The following is an 18,892-nucleotide window of genomic DNA, read 5'->3' as shown; positions in this document are numbered from 1 at the left end:
CTGAGTCTAGTCTGGGTGATTTCCAAAGTGTGGGGGGGTAGGGAACACCCAAACCATCACACCCCTTAACAAAAGCATTGCACTTATCCCAGGGGGATGGAGCTGCCTGTCCCAGGATACTGTGATACATGGGGAGAAGCATGTTCCAGAGACACTGCTGGGCCCCTGCAGCAAACACATCGCTAAGGTAACAGGAATAAGAATGAGAGGAATGCAGGGGTCGTTGGATAGTTTGCTTAGAGCCTTAAACAAAGTGTTCTGTAGGTGCTAGGAACCAGGTGTGAGACATGCTATAAGCAGCCAATGCCTGTGTGGAGCAAGGCATGCTCTGTTGTTCAAGGGACAAGTCACAGTGTGCCACGATGTGTGCTGGAACATGTTCAGAGAAGGGCAGCAAAGCTGGTGAGGGGCCTGGAGCACAAATCCTATGAGGAGAGGTTGAGGGAACTGGGCCTGTTTAGCCTGGAGAAGAGGAGGCTCAGGGGTGATCTTATTACTGTCTACAACTACCTGAAGGGGCATTGTAGCCAGGTGGGGGTTGGGCTCTTCTCCCAGGCAACCAGCAATAGAACAAGGGGACACAGTCTCAAGTTGTGCCAGAGTAGGTCTAGGCTGGATGTTAGGAAGAAGTTCTTCACAGAGAGAGTGATTGGCATTGGAATGGGCTGCCCAGGGAGGTGGTGGAGGCACCGTCCCTGGGGGTCTTCAAGCAAAGCCTGGATGAGGCACTTAGTGCCATGGTCTGGTTGATTGGCTAGGGCTGGGTACTGGGTTGGACTGGATGATCTTGGAGGTCTCTTCCAACCTGGTTGATTCTATGATTCTATGATTCTATGACTGCATTGTGAACAGCTCTCAAACAGGCAGATCAGAGATGCAAGTTAGACAAGAGATGTCTTGGCTTGGGACTTTGTGGAGTCCCTGCCTCAACAGTCATGTTGTTATTCTAGTCCATATTCTGGTGTCACAGCTTAAAAAGGTAGTGCCTGGCTGACCTTTCCCTCTTCTCTGAGAGAGCCAATGGCATCCTGGCCTGGCTTAGGAGCAGTGTGGCCAGCAGGACAAGGGAGGTTATTCTGCCCTTGTACTCAGCACTGGTCAGGCCACACCTTGAGTGCTGTGTCCAGTTCTGGGCTCCTCAATTCAAGAGGCACGTCCAGAGAAGAGCGATGAAGCTGGTGAGAGGCCTGGAGCACAGCCCTGTGAGGAGAGGCTGAGGTGTGCCAGGTGTGCAGCCTGCAGCAGAGGAGGCTCAGGGGGGACCTCATTGCTCTCTACAATTACCTGAAGGGAGGCTGTAGCCAGGTGGGGTTGGGCTCTTCTCCCAGGCAACCAGCAACAGAACAAGGGGACACAGTCTTAAGTTGTGGCAGGGGAGGTTTCGACTGGATGTTAGGAGGAAGTTGTTGGCAGAGAGAGTGATTGGCATTGGAATGGGCTGCCCAGGGAGGTGGTGGAGTGGCCGTGGCTGGAGGTGTTGAAGCCAAGCCTGGCTGAGGCACTTAGTGCCATGGTCTGGTTGACTGGCTAGGGCTGGGTGCTAGGTTGGCCTGGTTGGTCTTGGAGGTCTCTTCCAAGCTGGTTGATTCCATGATTCCCTATAGCTGTAAATACCTGTTATGTTGTGTATATATGCTTGTACATTTTGCCTTGCTGTAAGTGTAGCTTCACTCCTTAACTTCCAGCCAGCTGACTTGGTCTGGTGAATCGTGGAGGTGGGGGAAGGCTCCCAAACTACCACAGCCACCCAGAGCCACCTCCCCAGGACAGGTCTTGTTCTTTGTAGTTCTCTTAGGAGAACCTGGGACCCCTCAAACTATGACAGCCTGAAAACAGGGCATTGCTGTGCACTGGGGGACTTGGGCACAGTCACCTACGACTGGCAGAGTAAAACTGCTGCCCCAGACCACAGCTTTTGTGGTGGTTTGTTTAGTCACTCTTGCTCATTGATTTCAATCTGTAGTTCACAGTATCACAGTATCATCAAGGTTGGAAGAGACCTCATAGATCATCAAGTCCAACCCTTCACCACAGAGCTCAAGTTGTAAGCATCTTAAAGCAACAATAGAGCTGATCAGGCTTGCCCTGGCTGGAGAGTGCTTAGTACCTCTGTTTTGGCACCAGAATACCTTTCCAGGACTGGTGACAAATCACTTGCTGAGATTTGGCTCAAAGGACAGTTAGAAATGGGTAACATTCCTGTCTCAAAAGCACATCTGGAGACATGGAGTTTGCTCTTCTGTTTCAATCCAAGAGAAAAGAAGAACCATTAAGTGTATGGCTGGGGCAGCAGAGGCAAGGATATCAGGGGCTCACCCTGGTGCAGCCTGCAGCCCTGGGGTGCTGCACATTTGTCTTCTCAAGGTCTTAGTTGTCAATGACCCCACAGAGGTTGGGGAGAACCCAAGAGACTCAGATGCTGTTTGATTAGTTTAACAAGTCTTTAGGCAAATTCTATCAGTAAGGGGACAGCCTCTGCTCACTTGTGCCCTGCCATAGGCCAAGGGGCAAGGGATGGAAACTGCAGCACAGGAAGCTGCAGCTTCAGCATGAGGAAGAACTTCTTTGCTGTAAGGGTAAGAGAGCAGTGGCACAGGCTGCCCAGAGAGGCTGTGGAGTCTCCTTGTCTGGAGCCTTTGCAGCCCTGTCTGGATGTGTTCCTGTGCCACCTGTGCTGGATTCTGTGGTCCTGCTGAGGCAGGGGGTTGGACTGGAAGCTCTGCAGAGGTCCCTTCCAACCCCTAAGAGCCTGTTATTTTTTATCATCTGTGCCTTGCCATTTCTAGTTGGAGCCTGTACTAATATCCAGAACATCACACAGAAGGAAGAGGATTTGGAGTTCATCCATGGATTTTTTCAAGGGCAGTGCTCCTCCCTGCTGGAAAATCTCTGTCTTTGTTGGACTTTTTTTTGTCTCCTCCAGTTTCTACAATCCATTTAACACTGCCTTGAGACAATTTCACACTAGGCAGCTCTTTGGGGCTAACAGCCTGAAGCCTGAGAATCAGAGGAGACAGCAAAATTTAGCTGTTAAGCTTTTTTTTTGCTTAGCACTGCCTCCCTCCTCAGCTCCCCATCATTGGCACTTTCATGAAAGGTGGTGTCTGAAGGTGGTAAAACCTTTCTCAGTGTCCCTGTAGCTGGGCATCATTTGGCTGCAGTAAAGAGAACAATACAGCCAAAACTTGGAACTTCTTCACTCCTGGAAGTTCAGCTCAGGTCTGTGCCAACAGATTCTTTTTTTCTGTACTTAAAATTAATGTCAGTGGTAGACAATGAACACAAAAACCTCTGTTCAGATTTAGCAATCAATCTCTGAAGTTCTCTTGTGGGAGAGTGAAGTGCCTAAGGAGAAGAGAGTTGCTCAGTTGCTGAATATGCTCTTGTTAGAGCATGGGAGTCTTGAGTAAGCTCACTGCCTAGAATGGAAGAGTTGGAAGGGACCTCCAGAGCTCATCCAGTCCAACCCTCTGCAGTCAGCAGAGACATCCTCCACTACATCAGGTTGCTCACAGCCTTGTTGAGCTTCATATTGAGTATCTCCAGGGATGGAGCCTCAACCACCTCCCTGGGCAAGCTGTTGCAGTGTTCTGGCACCCTCCTGGTGGAGAATTGGTTCCTAACACCCAATCTCAATCTGCTCTACTCTAGTTTGCAGCCACTGCCCTCACCCTATCCCTGCAGGCCTTTGCAAACAGTCTCTCTGCAGCCTTTTTGTAGCCTCTTCAGGTCCTGGCAGGCTGCTCTAAGATCTGCCTGGAGCCTTCTCTTCTGCAGGCTGAACACCCCCAGCTCCCTCAGCCTGTCCTCCTAGCAGAGCTGCTCCAACCCCTGATCATTTCCGTGGCCTTCTCTGGACTCTCTCCATCAGGTCCATGTCCTTCCTGGGTTGAGAGCTCCAGAGCCAGACACAGCCCTGCAGGTGAGGTCTCAGCAGAGCAGAGCAGAGGTGCAGGCTCCCCTCTCTCCATCTCTGGCCACACTGCTTTGGATGCAGCCCAGGGTGCCCTTGGCCTTCTGGGCTGCCAGTGCCCATTGCTGGCTCCTGTCCAGCTTCTCACCCACCAGCACTCCCAAGTCCTTTTGCACGGGACTGCTTTCTATCACCTCCTCCTCTTGTCTGGATTGGTGATGGGGGTTGTCCTAGCCCAGGTGCAGAACCCTACACTTAGTCTTGTTGAATCTCATGAGGTTCACTTGGACCAACCTGTCCAGCCTGTCCAGGACCTGGAAGGTGATTCTGCGCTGTGTGAGAGGTGCCTTTCCAAATCTCTTCTCACGTTTTGGTACCCCTGCCTGCTCACTTATCTCTCTATATGGCACCATTGGCAGGATCCAAGGCTTTCCTGTTGCTAATTAATCACCTCCACAGAGAACATAATTAGCAGCTTAATTAGGATCATCATCCACTAGTGCTGTGACATCAGCCTAAGCCAGCTGTGAGGCGATGGCTAGAACTTACAATAGCCTCCAGCTCCCTTGGGAGCTCCCAGTGAGAAGCAGGACTGTCAGAACTCCCTAATTTTTCTCTCTTGAAGGAGTTTCTTGATTAAACACTATCAGGGAAAGCAGCACTTACCAATTAGACTTTCATGTGCTGTCACATGGCCAGGACAAAGCTCATTTCTGCCATGGCTGCTGGCAAACAAAGGTTGATTACCACATTCTGAGGGGCTGATTGAAAGGGATTGGAAACATTGTTTGCATTGCTAATGAGCCTTAAACCAGTGGCACTGACGTCCTGACTGTGACAAGCACTTCTTGCTAAAAGCAAAAATCAATTTTCTTCTGTACTCCTCATTTTTAAGAGTTGTCTGTCTGAGCCCTTGCCAGTCTGTTGCATAACAGTGCTTCCTCCTCATCTTCTCTCCACAGCTTGGTCTCAAGAGGGGAGGGGGAAGCTCTTAGCACGGCAGTAAGCAGTGTTTATAGCAGGAGGTGATGCAAACCTCCTGATGTCCAGGCTTCTCTTCCTTCAGTGAGGATATGTGTGCAAGTTTGAAAGGGCAGTGGAAGGTACCATGGCATGGCAGCCAAATGAGCCTTCACAGCTGCCTGCTGGCCTAGAAGAGTTTGGTGGGAAACAGTGGGAAACAAAAAAGCAGCTGCAGAGCATGTGAAGCCAGAGCACCTCCGGGCTGCAGTGTTTTCTCCTGCACCTGGGTGGAGAATAAGATCAGAGGCTGTGCTGAGACAGAGTGCTGCTTGCAGACAGATGGCTAGAGGGAGACAGCAGCAGCCAGGAGAACAGGGGTGAAAACTGGAGGTGACCTGGGTGGAAATCATGAACCCAGGATGAAAATCCAGGAAGCACAGAATTGTTAGGGTTGGAAAAGATCTCTGAGTCCAATGCCAACCTGGCAGCACCATGCCCGCTCAGCCGTGTCCTGAAGCACCATGGCTACGTGTTGTTGGGACACCTCCAGGGATGGGGCCTGCACCACCTCCCTGGGCAGCCTGTGCCAAGCTCTGACCACTCTTGCAGCAAATCAGTTTTTCCTAATATCCAATCTAAACCTCCTCTGGTGCCAGTTGAGACCATTTCCTCTCCTCCTACCACTTGATACTTGGGAGAAGAGACCAATATCCACCTCCCTCCAACCTTCTTCCAGGGCATTGTGGAGAGCAGTGAGGTCTCCCCTCAGCCTCCTCTTCTCCAGGCTGACCAACTCCTTATCTCCCAGCTGCTCCTCACCACACCTGTTCTGCAGACCCTTCACCTGCTTCATTGCCCTTCTCTGGACCTGCTTCAGCTGCAGGAGATAACCAAGGGAATGAACTCAGCTCTTTTCAAAAGAACCTTCTGGCTTTGCAATGGGACACAGTTCCCAGGAGAAAGCTCAATAAAGAGTTTGCTCAGGGCCATTTTTTGGTGAAGGCCTAGCTTAGAAGTCACTGGTTTCAAATGCAGGTGTGCAGGAGGATGAGAGCTTTGTAACTGGAAGGTGTCCAGAGAAGGGCCATGAGGATGATCAGAGGGCTGGAGCTGCTCTGCTATGGGGACAGGCTGAGAGAGTTGGGGTTGTTCAGTCTGGAGAAGAGAAGGCTCCCAGGAGACCTTCTTGTGGCCTTCCAGTATCTGAAGGGGGCTACAAGAAAGCTGGGGAGGGACTTTTTAGGGTGTCAGATAGTGATAGGACTGGGGGGAATGGATCCAAGCTAGAGGAGGGCAGATTGAGATTAGACATTAGGAAGAAGTTCTTCCCTGTGAGGATGGTGAGAGACTGGCAGAGGTTGCCCAGGGAGATGGTGGAAGCCTCATCCTTGGATGTTTTTAAGTCCAGGCTGGATGTGGCCCTGGGCAAGCTGATCTAGTGTGAGGTGTCCCTGCCCATGTGAGGGAGGTTGGACCTGGATGATCCTTGAGGTCCCTTCCAACCCTGACAATTTGGTGGCTCTGTAACTCTGCTAGTGCAGGAAGAGCTTGCAGCTAGAGAGGAGCCACTTCTTTCTGTTCACCCCATAACCTCATGTTGATTCCATTACATAACACTTAAGCAAAGTGTTTCAAATGTGTTCAGAGCTTTCAGAAGGCAGTCAAGCTCCTGAGGTGTGCTGTAAAGCTGTAAAGAAACTTGGGAATCAACTAGGAAGAAAAGAACCCAGAAACACAAACCCAAAAAACCAGGCAGCTTGGCATAATCCTTCAACTACATCACAGGACATATGGTCCCCCTGAGGTTCCCTCAGAAAAACCTTCCTGAGACAAGATGGAGCAGAGCTGAGACTGATTCATCCTAAAGGATATTTCTAAACCTAAGGCACATCCTTCTGAGCTGTCACAGACAGCAAATCCACTGGTTCACAGAGTCACAGAACTGTCAGGGCTGGAAGGGACCTCAAGGATGCCTTCAGCATCTTTGTGGCTCTGCATTGGACTCTTCCAAGCAGTTCCCCGAGGTCCTTCTTGAACTGAGGGGCCCAGAACTGGACACAATATTCCAGATATGGCCTCACCAGGGCAGAGCAGAGGGGCAGAAGAACCTCTCTGGACCTACTCAGCACAGCCCTTCTAATCCAGCCCAGGATGGCATTGGCCTTTTTGGCCACCAGAGCACATTGCTGGCTCATGGGCATCCTCCCACCCACTAGGACCCCTAGGTACTTCTCCACTTCACTGCTCTCCAGCAGGTGAGTCCCCAGTGGGGACTGCTCCATGGGGCTGTTCTTTCCCAGGTGCAAGACTCTCCCCTTGCCCTTGCTGAGTTTGCTAATGTATACATTGGATGGAAAGTTAAAGCTTGACTGTTTTTTATTCATCAGGGTCATTTGTTCTCCCAGGAGAGGCAGAGCAGACAGTGACTTACTGCACTCCCTTTTTGGAACAGCCTCTCCAGCAGAAGTTCAGAACCTTGGCAGTTCCACCGCCATCAGACAGCAAAGCCCAAGAGGTGAGGTCAGATTGATTGATTTAACCACTGATGGGAGAGGCTGAGGTGGTTTGTTCTAACCTCTTGGCTTCTAATCTGATTTAGAGAAGAACAGGGGAATATAGATGTGGCATCTGGAAGTGCCAGGAGTTACCAAATCACCTTCTTTGATTTTGAATGAATAATGAATTGTTAAATAGTTTAAGAATTGAGAGAAACACTGCAAGAGAAAAGGCATTTCTGTTGTCTTGCAGCCTGCTGCTGTGCAGTCCTCCATTTCCAAAAGCTGTGCTTCAGTGCCTCCGACTCTCTGTGGGCTTTTTAATACTTGATGGGTGTAGCTCACCCAATATTCAAGCAAACTCTTGCACTGCCTGACCTTTGAATAAATCATTACTTAGGTAGAGTGATGGGCCCATTTATTTTCTCAGTGATCTCATGGCCTTACAACATCCTGCAGTTCTCGTTGGGCTGGATGGAGTATCCTAGAGTGGCTCAAGTTGGAAGGGACCTCAAAGGTCATCTACATAAACCTCCTCTCCATGGGCAGGGATACCTTTTAACTAGGCTCGACTGCTCAAGGCCTCATCCAGCCTGGCCTTGAGTGCCTCCAGGAAGGAGGATGAACCATTTTCTGCAAGGAGTAGGTAGTAAATGATCTCTTCAAGATGACATTTCAAAGGGGGGAAAAAAGAATTTAGGATATATTGTGATCAGAACTGGAATTTCTCCTCTTGGAAGTGAATAGGAAGCTTGAGGAGGGCAGATTCAGACTGCTCATTTTAAGAGTCATTATAAGATGCCTTGCAAAGGTTTCCTATGCTCAGTGCAGGGATGGCAAAACTGCAGCGAGAGCAGAATGACTGAGAGTGCTCAGTTAATGGATAGTCAGAGCAGGCTTCTCTATGACTCCTGCTGCAGACAGCTCTGCTCAGGACCTTCCTGCTTTGTTAGCAAAGAGGTACGTGTGAGCCCAGGTGTTCTCTGACTTTAGGAGCATCTCCATCCAGATCCTTAACTCAGTGTCTTCAAGAAGAGGGCAGGTTTAGTCTGGAGATTAGGAATAAATTCTTTAGAGTGAGGGTGGTGAGATGCTGGCACAGGTTGCCCAGGTAGGTTGTGGATGTCCCCTCCCTGGGGGTGTTCAGGGCTAGGCTGGATGAGGCCTTGAGCAGCCTGGGCTAGTGGGAGATGAACCTGTCCATGGCACGGGGTTGGAACTGGATGATCTTTAAGATCCCTTCCAACCCAACCCTTCTATGAGTTTTTGAACCTGAACATGCTGCTCAGTATTGTCTCTGGCTGGTGTGGAGAAGTTTGCATTACAAAGTCTAAGTCTTTTAATCAGACACAATCTGAGCTTTACTTTAGAATTGCCACTTTGCCTCAGAATTCCAGACCTTTGCAAACTGCATGTGATGGTTTGGGTGTTCCCTGCCCTCCCACACTTTGGAAATCACCCAGACTAGACTCAGCCAGCTCTGGAAATTTGAATGAAGCTTATATTTACAGCTTAGCTCAATATCAGGCAGATATTTACAGTACATACAGTTAGAGACAGACATAGACAAGGTAAAAGGTAATACAGAAACACAACAGCCCTGCCAGAAACCTGAGTCCTCAGGAGGGTCTCCCAACTGCCCTTCCACCTTCTGCCACCCCTCTCAACCTTACCCCAGTCCCAAGGAAGAATGGAGGTTGGGCCAGGGGGTTAGGAAGCAAAGTGGATTAATCAGAGAGACAGTAGAGAGGTGAGAGAGAAATCCAGCTCAGAGCTCTCCAGCAGAAGAAGTGCCTTATCTATGTTTGGATTCTTGTTCTTATACCTCTCAGCAAGCCTATGAGTGAAGTAGACATCAGCACTGTTTCTCTTTGACAGCCTGTGATCTAATCCTGCTCACCAAAACATTCTAGCTAGCTTCAAACTAGCACACTGGAACAGAAGGTGTGGCTTGCCTGCAGGCTTAGTTGAAGTCCTTAAGTTCCCTATCCAAACTGTCAGCCTGAGCATTAACTTTTGTGTCTGTTTCTACAGCAGAGAACTGCTCACAACTCTTTTTTCCCCCTGCCTGATCATTCTAATAGAAGCTGAAGTTAGCTTCTGGCTAAAATGGCACAGTCTGGATAGTTTGCTATGCCAGTTTGCATAGTTTCTTGTGCTTGCTGATGTTCCATGAGGCTTAAATCAAGTTTACCAATGCTGTGTGACCAGTGAAAGGTTGATGCTATAGCTGTGCACATGGTGCCTTCTCTCTCAGTTGTATTTGCTTCTTTGCAATACACTCTTGGCTCAGTGATCTCATGGCCTTACAACATCCTGCAGTTCTCACTGGGGACAAAAAAAGTCAATGTTCTGACCTTTCAAGCTCTAATACCTACCACTTTGTGAATAAAAATCCTCACTCTCTTCCCTAAAGACTGACATCATTCAAGGTTCCTGCCTTGAGAAATCTCCATTGGCAGTCAGGCACAAAGAACCCTCAAATGAGGTTTTACAGTTTTCTGGTTCCACTGAATTGGCAGGGTTGGAAAGGGCCTCGAGGGTCATCCAGTTCCAAGCCCCCTGCCATGGGCAGGAACACCTCATACTAGATCAGCTTGCAAGACATATGGTCCCCTTCCTGTGACAAGGTGGACACGTGTGTGCTGGAGCAGAGCTGAGACTGATGCATCTTAAAGGTATTTCATAGAATCAAAGAATCACAGAACCAGTCAGGGTTGGAAGGGACCACAAGGAGCAGCCAGTTCCAGCCCTCCTGCCATGGGCAGGGACACCCTACCCTAGATTAGGCTGGCCAGAGCCTCATCCAGCCTGGCCTTAAACATCTCCAGGGATGGGGCCTCAACCACCTCCCTGGGCAACCCATTCCAGCCTCTCACCACTCTCAGGCTCAACAACTTCCTCCTCATGTCCAGTCTGAACCTACCCATCTGCAGCTTTGCTCCATTCCCCCCAGTCCTGTCGCTCCCTGATAGCTGAAAAGTCCCTCCTCAGCTTTTTGTAGGCTCCCTTCAGATCCTGGAAGGCCACAAGGAGGTCACCTGGGAGCCTCCTCTTCTCCAGACTGAACAGCCCTAACTCACTCAGTCTGTCTTCATAGGACCTAAGGCACAGAAAGCAAATCCACTGGTTCACAGAATCACAAAAATGCCAGGGCTGGAGGAGGCCTCAAGGATTATCCAGTCCAAGCCTCCTGCCATGGGCAGGGACACCTCATACTAGATCAGCTTGCACAGAGCCACATCCAGTCTAGACTTAAAAACTTTGAAGAATGAGGCTTTCACCACCTGCCTGGGCAACCTGTGCCAGTCTCTCACTGCCCTCATGCTGAAGAACTTCTTCCTAACATCCAATCTGGATTTGCTCTCCTCTAGCTTAGATCCATTCTCCCTCAGTCCTATCACCACCTGACACCCTAAAAAGTCCCTCCCTGCCTTCCTTGTAGCTCCTTGCAGATACTGGAAGGCCACAAGAAGGTCTCCTTGGAGCTACCTTCTGTCTAAAAGCAAAGGAGAAGGAGGGCTGCAGCAGCCTGCAGTGCTCAGAAGAGGCTGTGTGTAACTCTTTCAAGTAGAGTTCATGAAAAATAGATGGAAGATGCCACTGCATGCAACATCTATCTTCAAGTGGGGGGGGGTTGGGTTGTGAGAGAGAAACTGAGCATGGTGAAGGACTGCTGCATTTTGCAAGAAGAAAGACTTTTCACAACCAGCTGATTGGTGCCAGGCTTCTCCAGATGAAGTCAAACCTTCCCCTGAATTATACACATATTTGTGCCCTCATTTAGACAATACAACTGTGGCCTGCTTTTTACAACTGTCAGGACTGAACACATCCATCTTGAGATCCCTCCTCAGTGCTTCAGATTGTCAGTGCCTCAAAAATTAAGCCTTGCATTGCTTATGACAAGAATAGTTTAGAAAGGGAAAGAAGATTTTCCCTGGAGACATCCCTGCTTTGAAAGGAGACTGTTCTCTGTCCATCAAAGCAGATCTGCCAGGCAGGGGTGACAGAATGTGGCTGCCTTGGTGGCTTTCATGGAAAATGGCAAAAAAACAAACCCTGAAACACTCTCTGTGAAAAATAAACAAGCTTCATAGTGCAGTGGGGGATGTCAGGTCATAGAATGGCTCCGTTTGGAAAGGACCTCACAGATCATCTGCTCCAACCTCCTTGCCATGGGCAGGGACACCTCTCAGCTAGACTCAGCTGCTCAAGGCCTCATTCAGCCTGGCCTTCAACACCCCCAGGCAGGAGGCAGCCACAGCCTCCCTGGGCAGCCTGTGCCATAGTCTCAGCAGCCTCCTACTGAAGAACTTCTTCCTCAGCTCCAACCTAACCCTGCTCTGCCTCAGCTTCAAACCATTCCCCCTTGGCCTGTCTCTAGAAACCCTCAGCAAAAGTCCCTCTGCAGCCTTCCTGCAGGATCCCTTCAGCTCTGGGCAGGCAGCTCTGAGGTCTCCCCAGAGCCTTCTCTTCTGCAGGCTGAACACCCCCAGCTCCCTCAGCCTGTCCTCACAGCAGAGCTGCTCCAGCCTTTGGACCATCTTTGTGGTCTCCTCTGGCCTCACTCCACAGCTCTGTGTCCTGTTGGGGACACCAGCACTGGAGGCAGGGTTGGAGGTGAGGTCTGAGCAGAGCAGAGCCAAGGGGTGCAATCCCCTCTCTTGCCCTGCTGCCCACACTCCTCTGGCTGCAGCCCAGCACACAGCTGCCTTCTGGGCTGCATGAGGGCACTGCTGGCTCCTGGGGAGCTGCTCAGCACCCAACACCCCCAAGTCTCTTTCTTCAGAGCTGCTCCCAACCCACTGTGCACCCAGCCTGGATCTGTGCCTGGGGCTGGCCTGGCATAGGTGCAGGACCTTGCACTGTGACTCGTTGAACCTCCTGCATCTGGCAATGTCCCTCTTCTCAGGCCTGTCAAGATCCCAGTGGATGGATCTCTTCTCTCACAGCTCAGTTGGCCATTGCTAGGAAGGACTTCAGAAGAATATGTGTTGCTCTGTGTTCCTCTGACCTGGGGAAAGTTCAAACCCAGAAGCTCTTTTCCGTGTGCAACTTGGGGCTAATTGTCAACTTGTCTCCCTGAAGGTGTTTTTCCGTCAAAAGCTGCTGGGAAGACTCTTGGTGGATGGTGCAGCAAATTCTTTGTGTTGTCCACCAGTGCTGCTTCATCTTTCTCCCTTGGCTGTAGACACACATCCTGGAGTTGTGCATCAGCACCTACAGAGCACTGCACGCTGAGCCAGCAGCCACCGCGTGGCTGAAGAACACTGGCACAGAACATTTCCCTTCCCTGCTTCATTTCTGCTTAACCTTCCTTTCATAAAAGGCAGCACAGTTCTTTAATTCAAAGTTTGTCTTGATGGCTGCTTCCTGGTGCCTTTAGTAGCTCTTCTTCCACACCCCCCCCCCCCCCGGCCCCAGCCTGCATACAGAGGAGTGCAGCTGAAGGTGTAATTTCCATACACTCACTCTAAACATGCATTCCAAGTGGGGTTCATCTCACCTAACTTCAGCTTTAAATGTAGTCTGGTTTAGTCTTTCTGGCATCAAGAAAGGGAGATAAACACCTCCAGAAAGTGCTTCATCCCACTTGCTCTAGGCACTTGTCCTAAGATGTAATCTGCCTCCAACCAGAGGCTGAAGCTCAGGCTGGCTCTTTTTTAGCTAATTACTCTAGAAGTCTTAATATTTTTATGGCTGGGATTAGGAAAGATGAATTCTTTCCACCTTCCTTTGGTCTTAGTTTGAGCATTCAAAAAAGTATTTGCTCTGCCTATCATCTCTTCTTACGGCACCTGGCCAGGCTGGATCCATGGGCAGAGAGCAATTGTGTGGCATTCAACAAGGCCAAGGGCTGTGTCCTGCATCTGGGTCTCAGCAGCCCCATAAAAGCACCAGGCCTGGGGCAGCGTGGCTGGAAGCTGCCCAGCAGAGAAGAATCTGAGGGGTGGCAGCCAGCTGAATCTGAGTTAGGATGTGCTCAGGTGGCCAAGAAGGCCACCAGCATCCTGCCCTGGATCAGTGGTAGTGTGGTCAGCAGGACCAGAGCAGGGATTCTGGGGACAGTTTTGGGACCCTCACTACAAGAAAGATGTTGAGGGGCTGGAGCAGGTGCAGAGAAAGGCAACAAACCTGAGAAAGGGTCTGGAGAACAAGGCTGGGGAGGAGCAGCTGAGGGACCTGAAGGTGTTTAGTCTGGATAGAGGGAGGCTGAGAAGAGACCTCCTCACCCTCTACAACTCCCTGAAAGGAGGTTGGACACAGCTGGGAGTTGGCCTCTGCTCTCAAGAACAAATGACAGGATGAGAGGAAGTGGCCTCAAGTTGCACCAAGGGAGGTTTAGATTGGACATTAAAAGAAACTTCTTCACTGAAAGGATTCTGAAGCACTGGCACAGGCTAGCCAGGGAGGTACAACTACCTGAGGGGAGGTTGTGACCAGGAGGAGGTTGCTCTCTTCTCTCAGGTGGCCAGCACCAGAACAAGAGGACACAGCCTCAGGCTGTGCCAGGGGAGATTTAGGCTGGAGGTGAGGAGAAAGTTCTTCCCTGAGAGAGTCATTGGACACTGGAATGGGCTGCCCGGGGAGGTGGTGGAGTCGCCGTCCCTGGAGCTGTTCAAGGCAGGACTGGACGTGGCACTTGGTGCCATGGTCTGGCCTTGAGCTCTGTGGTAAAGGGTTGGACTTGATGATCTGTGAGGTCTCTTCCAACCCTGATGATACTGTGACACTGTGGTACTGTGTTTCAGAGGCAGCGATGTGGTGCTGAGGGCCATGGTTTAGCACCAGCCTGGGTAGAGCTGGAGAATTGCTGGACTCAATGTTAAAGGGCTTTTCCAACTGCAAACCAGTCTAAGATCCTGTGTTTCATATGTGAACTGGCAGCAGCTCCCATGTCCCACTGAGTTCCTTTGCTTTAAGGTTCTGCTGATAGGCCTTGAGCGAGGTTCAGTTCTGAGTGCTGTGCATAAACGCAACTACAACGAGGAAGAACTTCCAGACAGGATTGATTTAGTGAAAGAAGATGGAAGAGTTGCATCTGCTCAGTGGTCAGTAAAGACACAGTGATTGAATAATTGTCTGGGATGATGAAGCAGAAGTGGAAAATGGGTGAAGATTTATTGACTTCCATTCCAGTGCCCCGGGCTGAAGGCAGCATTCCTTTCTCTCCCCGCTGCCCCAGCAGATGTGAGATAACAGCATGCTTGATGCCTTCCCCTGATGTGGGCTTCTTCACTTGTTACTGAATGAGTGAGGTGTCCCTGGAGCACACACTGCAGGCATTACTGAGAGGATGTGCATCCTCTGCATGGTTTGAACAAATGAATCAGGTGCCATAATCACACAGAAATGAAAGCTCTGAAGGCCAGAGACAAGCTGCTCACTGACTGGAACTCCACACAGATTGACTGCAGCCTCAGGAAGTGTGCAGATGACACCAAGCTAGGTGGCTGCTTTGATCTGCTTGAGGGTAGGGAGGCTTTACAGCAGGATCTGGACAGGTAGAGCCATAGGCTGAGGCTAATTGTATGAAGTTCAATGAAGAGCAAGTGCCTGGTCCTGCACCTGGGTCACAACAACCCCATGGTGAGCTGCAGACCTGGGGATGTGTGGTTGGAAAGCTGTGACTTGGAGAGGGACTTGAGGGTTTTGGTTGGCAGTTGATGAAATGTGAGGCAGCAGTGCCCAGGTGGGCAAGAAAGCCAATGGCATCCTGGCTTGGGGCAGAGACAGGGTGGGCAGCAGGGACAGGAGGGGATCATCCTCCTGTGCTCAGCACTGGGCAGGCCACAGCTCGAGTGCTGTGTTCAGCTCTGGGCCCCTCACTGCAGGAAGGACATTGAGGGGCTGCAGCCTGTGCAGAGCAGGGCAGCGAGGCTGCAGAAGGGCCTGGAGCAGCTGGGCTGTGAGGAGGGGCTGAGGGAGCTGGGGGTGTGCAGGCTGGAGAAGAGGAGGCTGAGAGAGACCTCCTTGCTCTCTACAGCTCCCTGCAGGGAGATTGGGACGAGGAGGGGGCAGCCTCTGCTGCTTGGTGCCAAGGGACAGGAGCAGAGGAGATGGTTCCAGGCTGCCCCAGGGGAGGTTGAGGCTGGATGCCAGGAAATATTTCTTCACTGGAAGGGATATCTCAGACACTGGAATGGTCTGCTCAGAGCAGTGCTGTAGTCTCCCTCCCTGGAGGTGTTCAAGCAGCCTGTGGAGCTGGCGGTTAGGGACATGGTTTAGTGCTGACTCTTGAGTGCTGTGTGGAAGGTTGAGCTGGATGAGCCTGGAGGTGTCTTCCAAGCAGATAAATTCTATGATTCTAGGATAAAAAGCCCTGAGTTGCCAGTTGGAAGTCTCGACTTTAAACTGTTGTATTTACAACCTGACTTTGAGAAAGAGCCTCTGGCAGAATAGCTCCATCATTAATATGAAGACTGTACTCCTTTCCCCTTTAATTTTGACATGCAGGATCTATAAATGAAAATGATTTTTTTTTTTCCCTTCAGAGAGTAAATCACAGGAGCAATCTTGGGCAAACTGCTGGTTTTCTGCTAGAGCAGAATCCTACTCCCAAAGTGTTTCTCAGAAAATATTTCAATTAGACTCTAAATTAGACACCTGAAATTCAGAAATTCCTCTCAGCTTTTCAGGCAAAAAAAAACCCCAACTTGCTCAGCTCCAAGGATTCTGTGTGCTGCTGCAAAGTGTCTGCCTTGGGGTAGGCTGCAAAATTCCACTTTGGATTGCTTGCCTGTGTAGAAGGTTGAAGGGAATGATCTGCCTGAGGGTAGGGAGGCTCTACAGATTGCTCTGGGTGGGTCGAGTTGGTGGGACGAGGTCAGCTGTATGAGGTTTAACGAGGCCAAGTGCTGCATCCTGTGCTTGGGTCACAGCTCCAGGCTGCAGAGCTGGAGCCGAGTGGCTGCGAAGCTGCTGCCAGCCCCTGGGCGTGTTGGGGGCCACTTGGTTCAGGAAAGGCCTCTGTGTGCCCAGGTGGCCCAGAAGGCAAACAGCAGCCAGGCCTGGATCAGCAGTGCTGTGGCCAGCAGGAGCAGGGAACTCATTGTCTCCCTGAACTTAGGGATGACTTTGTCATCCTGTGATTCTGTGATCCCATCATTCTGTGATTTGTGATCCCTTCATTCTGTAACTCCATGGTGCTGATTCCATGAGTTTGTGATTCCATGATTCCAGGATGCTATGATTTGATGATTCTATACTTTCATGACTCTGTGAATCTATGATATGTTTCCATGATTCTGTGATTCCATCACAGTATCACCAAGGTTGGAAGAGACCTCACAGATCATCAAGTCCAACCCTTTAGCACAGAGCTCAAGGCCAGACCATGGCACCAAGTGCCACGTCCAGTCCTGCCTTGAACAGCTCCAGGGACGGCGACTCCACCACCTCCCCGGGCAGCCCATTCCAGTGTCCAATGACTCTCTCAGGGAAGAACTTTCTCCTCACCTCCAGCCTAAATTTCCCCTGGCACAGCCTGAGGCTGTGTCCTCTCGTTCTGGTGCTGGCCACCTGAGAGAAGAGAGCAACCTCCCCCTGGCCACAACCTCCCCTCAGGTAGTTGCAGACAGCAATAAGGTCACCCCTGAGCTTCCTCTTCTCCAGGCTAACCAATCCCAGCTCCCTCAGCCTCTCCTCGTAGGGCTGTGCTCAAGGCCTCTCCCCAGCCTCGTCGCCCTTCTCTGGACACACTCAAGCATCTCAATGTCCCTCCTAAACTGGGGGGCCCAGAACTGAACACAGCACTCAAGGTGTGGTCTAACCAGTGCAGAGTACAGGGGCAGAATGACCTCCCTGCTCCTGCTGACCACACCATTCCTGATGCAGGCCAGGATGCCACTGGCTCTCTTGGCCACCTGGGCACACTGCTGGCTCGTGTTCAGGTGGGTATCGATCAGCACCCCCAGATCCCTCTCTGTCTGGCTGTTCTCAGCCACTCTGACCCCAGCCTGCAGCTCTGCATGGGGCTGTTGTGGCCAAAGTGTAGCACCCTGCGCTTGGTTTTATTGAATGCCATCTCCTTGGACTCTGCTGTGATGCTATGATTCTGTAATTTGATGATTCCATAATTCCACAATTCAATGATGCTATGTTTTTATGATTCCATAATTCTATGATGCTCTGGTTCCATGATTCTCTGATTCTATGGTGCTATGATTCCATAATTCCACAATTCCATGATTCAATGATGCTATGGGTTTATGATTCCATAATTCCATGATTCAATGATGCTATGTTTCTATGATTCCATAATTCCATGGTGCTCTGATTCCATGATGCTATGATTCTATGATTCCACAATTCCATGATGCCCTGTGTCTTTTTTCCCACTGGAGGCATTTCCTTTGCTTGGAACTGTGGGCAGCAGGCAGCACTGATGGCAGATGGCTGCACCCCAGGCTTTGGGTGGCAGCAGCCCAGCTGCCTGGGAGGTGGAGTGTTCCTTGCCTCTGGAATGTGGGTGTTCAGGACCTGTCCAAGTCCCCACAGCCCTACTGCTGCTGCGAGAGGCAGCAGTGCCCCTGCTCTGTGCAAGGGAGGCTTCCAGTTTCCTTGCCTGGAGCCAACGCAGCTAATGATATTCCTTGGGATCCAGGATGGTCCAAAAGGGGCACATTAGATGGCTCCAATTAGGTCAGACTGAATAATTGAATTTATTCTTTTACTTAAAAACAGCTTAATCAGCCCAGAGTGCTGGAGCCAGGGAAAAGAGTTTAATTAAATATTCATTCTAAGTTTGTATTTTGAGCTCCCTTATCGTCACTTGCAGCAGGATTATTTGTGTCTGCTTCTCCTTGTTGCAGCTGCTGGGGGATGATGTTCAGCCCTTCTCCCTGGATGAAGAATTTGATTATGATAATGTGGCCCTGACCCCTAAGTTCTCTGAAGCTGAGCTGAAGGCTATTTCCCAGCTGTCTGAGGAGAAGAAAACTGGGCCAGATGTCGAGTCAGCGTGAGCTGAAAGACTGGAATTGAAGGCCTCCTGTGCAGTGCTGCTCTGAGGAGGTTAATCTGGCTCTCCGTGCTGCCCTTGTTTAGTCTTGGGATCTCTTTGGCCAGTAAATGACATCCTGGAGATCTTCTGGTTCATTCTACCAAAGTGCCTTGCAGCCTGAGGTTGCTTTTCCTTGTAGCTCCTCCAAATCCCAATGGAAGCACAGGATGGGAAGTTGATCCTTGCCCAGAGTTGTCAGAGTCCGGAGGCTGGCGAGAGGCGAGCTCGGGGCACTGACGACTCCACTCAGCAGCTTCTATGCATCAGTACAGCTTTATTAGGGTAGCGAAGCCTCTTATGTAGTGCTCAGAGGAGGTGTATACAGTCAGCCTGGGGCTGGCACAAGTGGACAGTACAGATTGGCCCAGAGCCACCTGCAAGGTGCAGATAGGTTGCCCTGTGCCAAAACAACCTGTGGCTCCCACCCCAGGGGGCTGGCAGGCTCAGCCCCTGGAGCTGTGTCCGCCCCAGGGGCCAGCAGGTCCAGCCCCCTGCAGGTGTGCGTGGGTTGCT

The 18,892-nt window shown here is 50.7% G+C and overlaps 1 protein-coding gene across 3 annotated transcripts in view; it reads left to right on the top strand.

The window, feature by feature from the left end:
• The window catches only part of IFTAP (intraflagellar transport associated protein), a 57,504-nt gene extending 39,042 nt beyond the window's left edge, over positions 1 to 18,462 (top strand). For all 3 annotated transcript variants that reach the window (XM_064152133.1, XM_064152126.1, XM_064152117.1), the window contains 2 exons: positions 7,264 to 7,391; positions 18,189 to 18,462. In XM_064152133.1, the coding sequence (XP_064008203.1) occupies positions 7,264 to 7,391; positions 18,189 to 18,341 (281 nt within the window). In that variant the 3' untranslated portion in view covers positions 18,342 to 18,462. The remainder of the gene's footprint in view (positions 1 to 7,263; positions 7,392 to 18,188) is intronic.
• The last annotated feature ends 430 nt before the right edge of the window (positions 18,463 to 18,892 follow it).

The sequence above is a fragment of the Pogoniulus pusillus genome, chromosome 1, assembly GCF_015220805.1.
Source record: "Pogoniulus pusillus isolate bPogPus1 chromosome 1, bPogPus1.pri, whole genome shotgun sequence".
NCBI classification, from domain to species: Eukaryota; Metazoa; Chordata; class Aves; order Piciformes; family Lybiidae; genus Pogoniulus; species Pogoniulus pusillus.
Note: the sequence above shows the minus strand (reverse complement) of the source record. Positions and strands in the feature narration are given on the sequence as shown.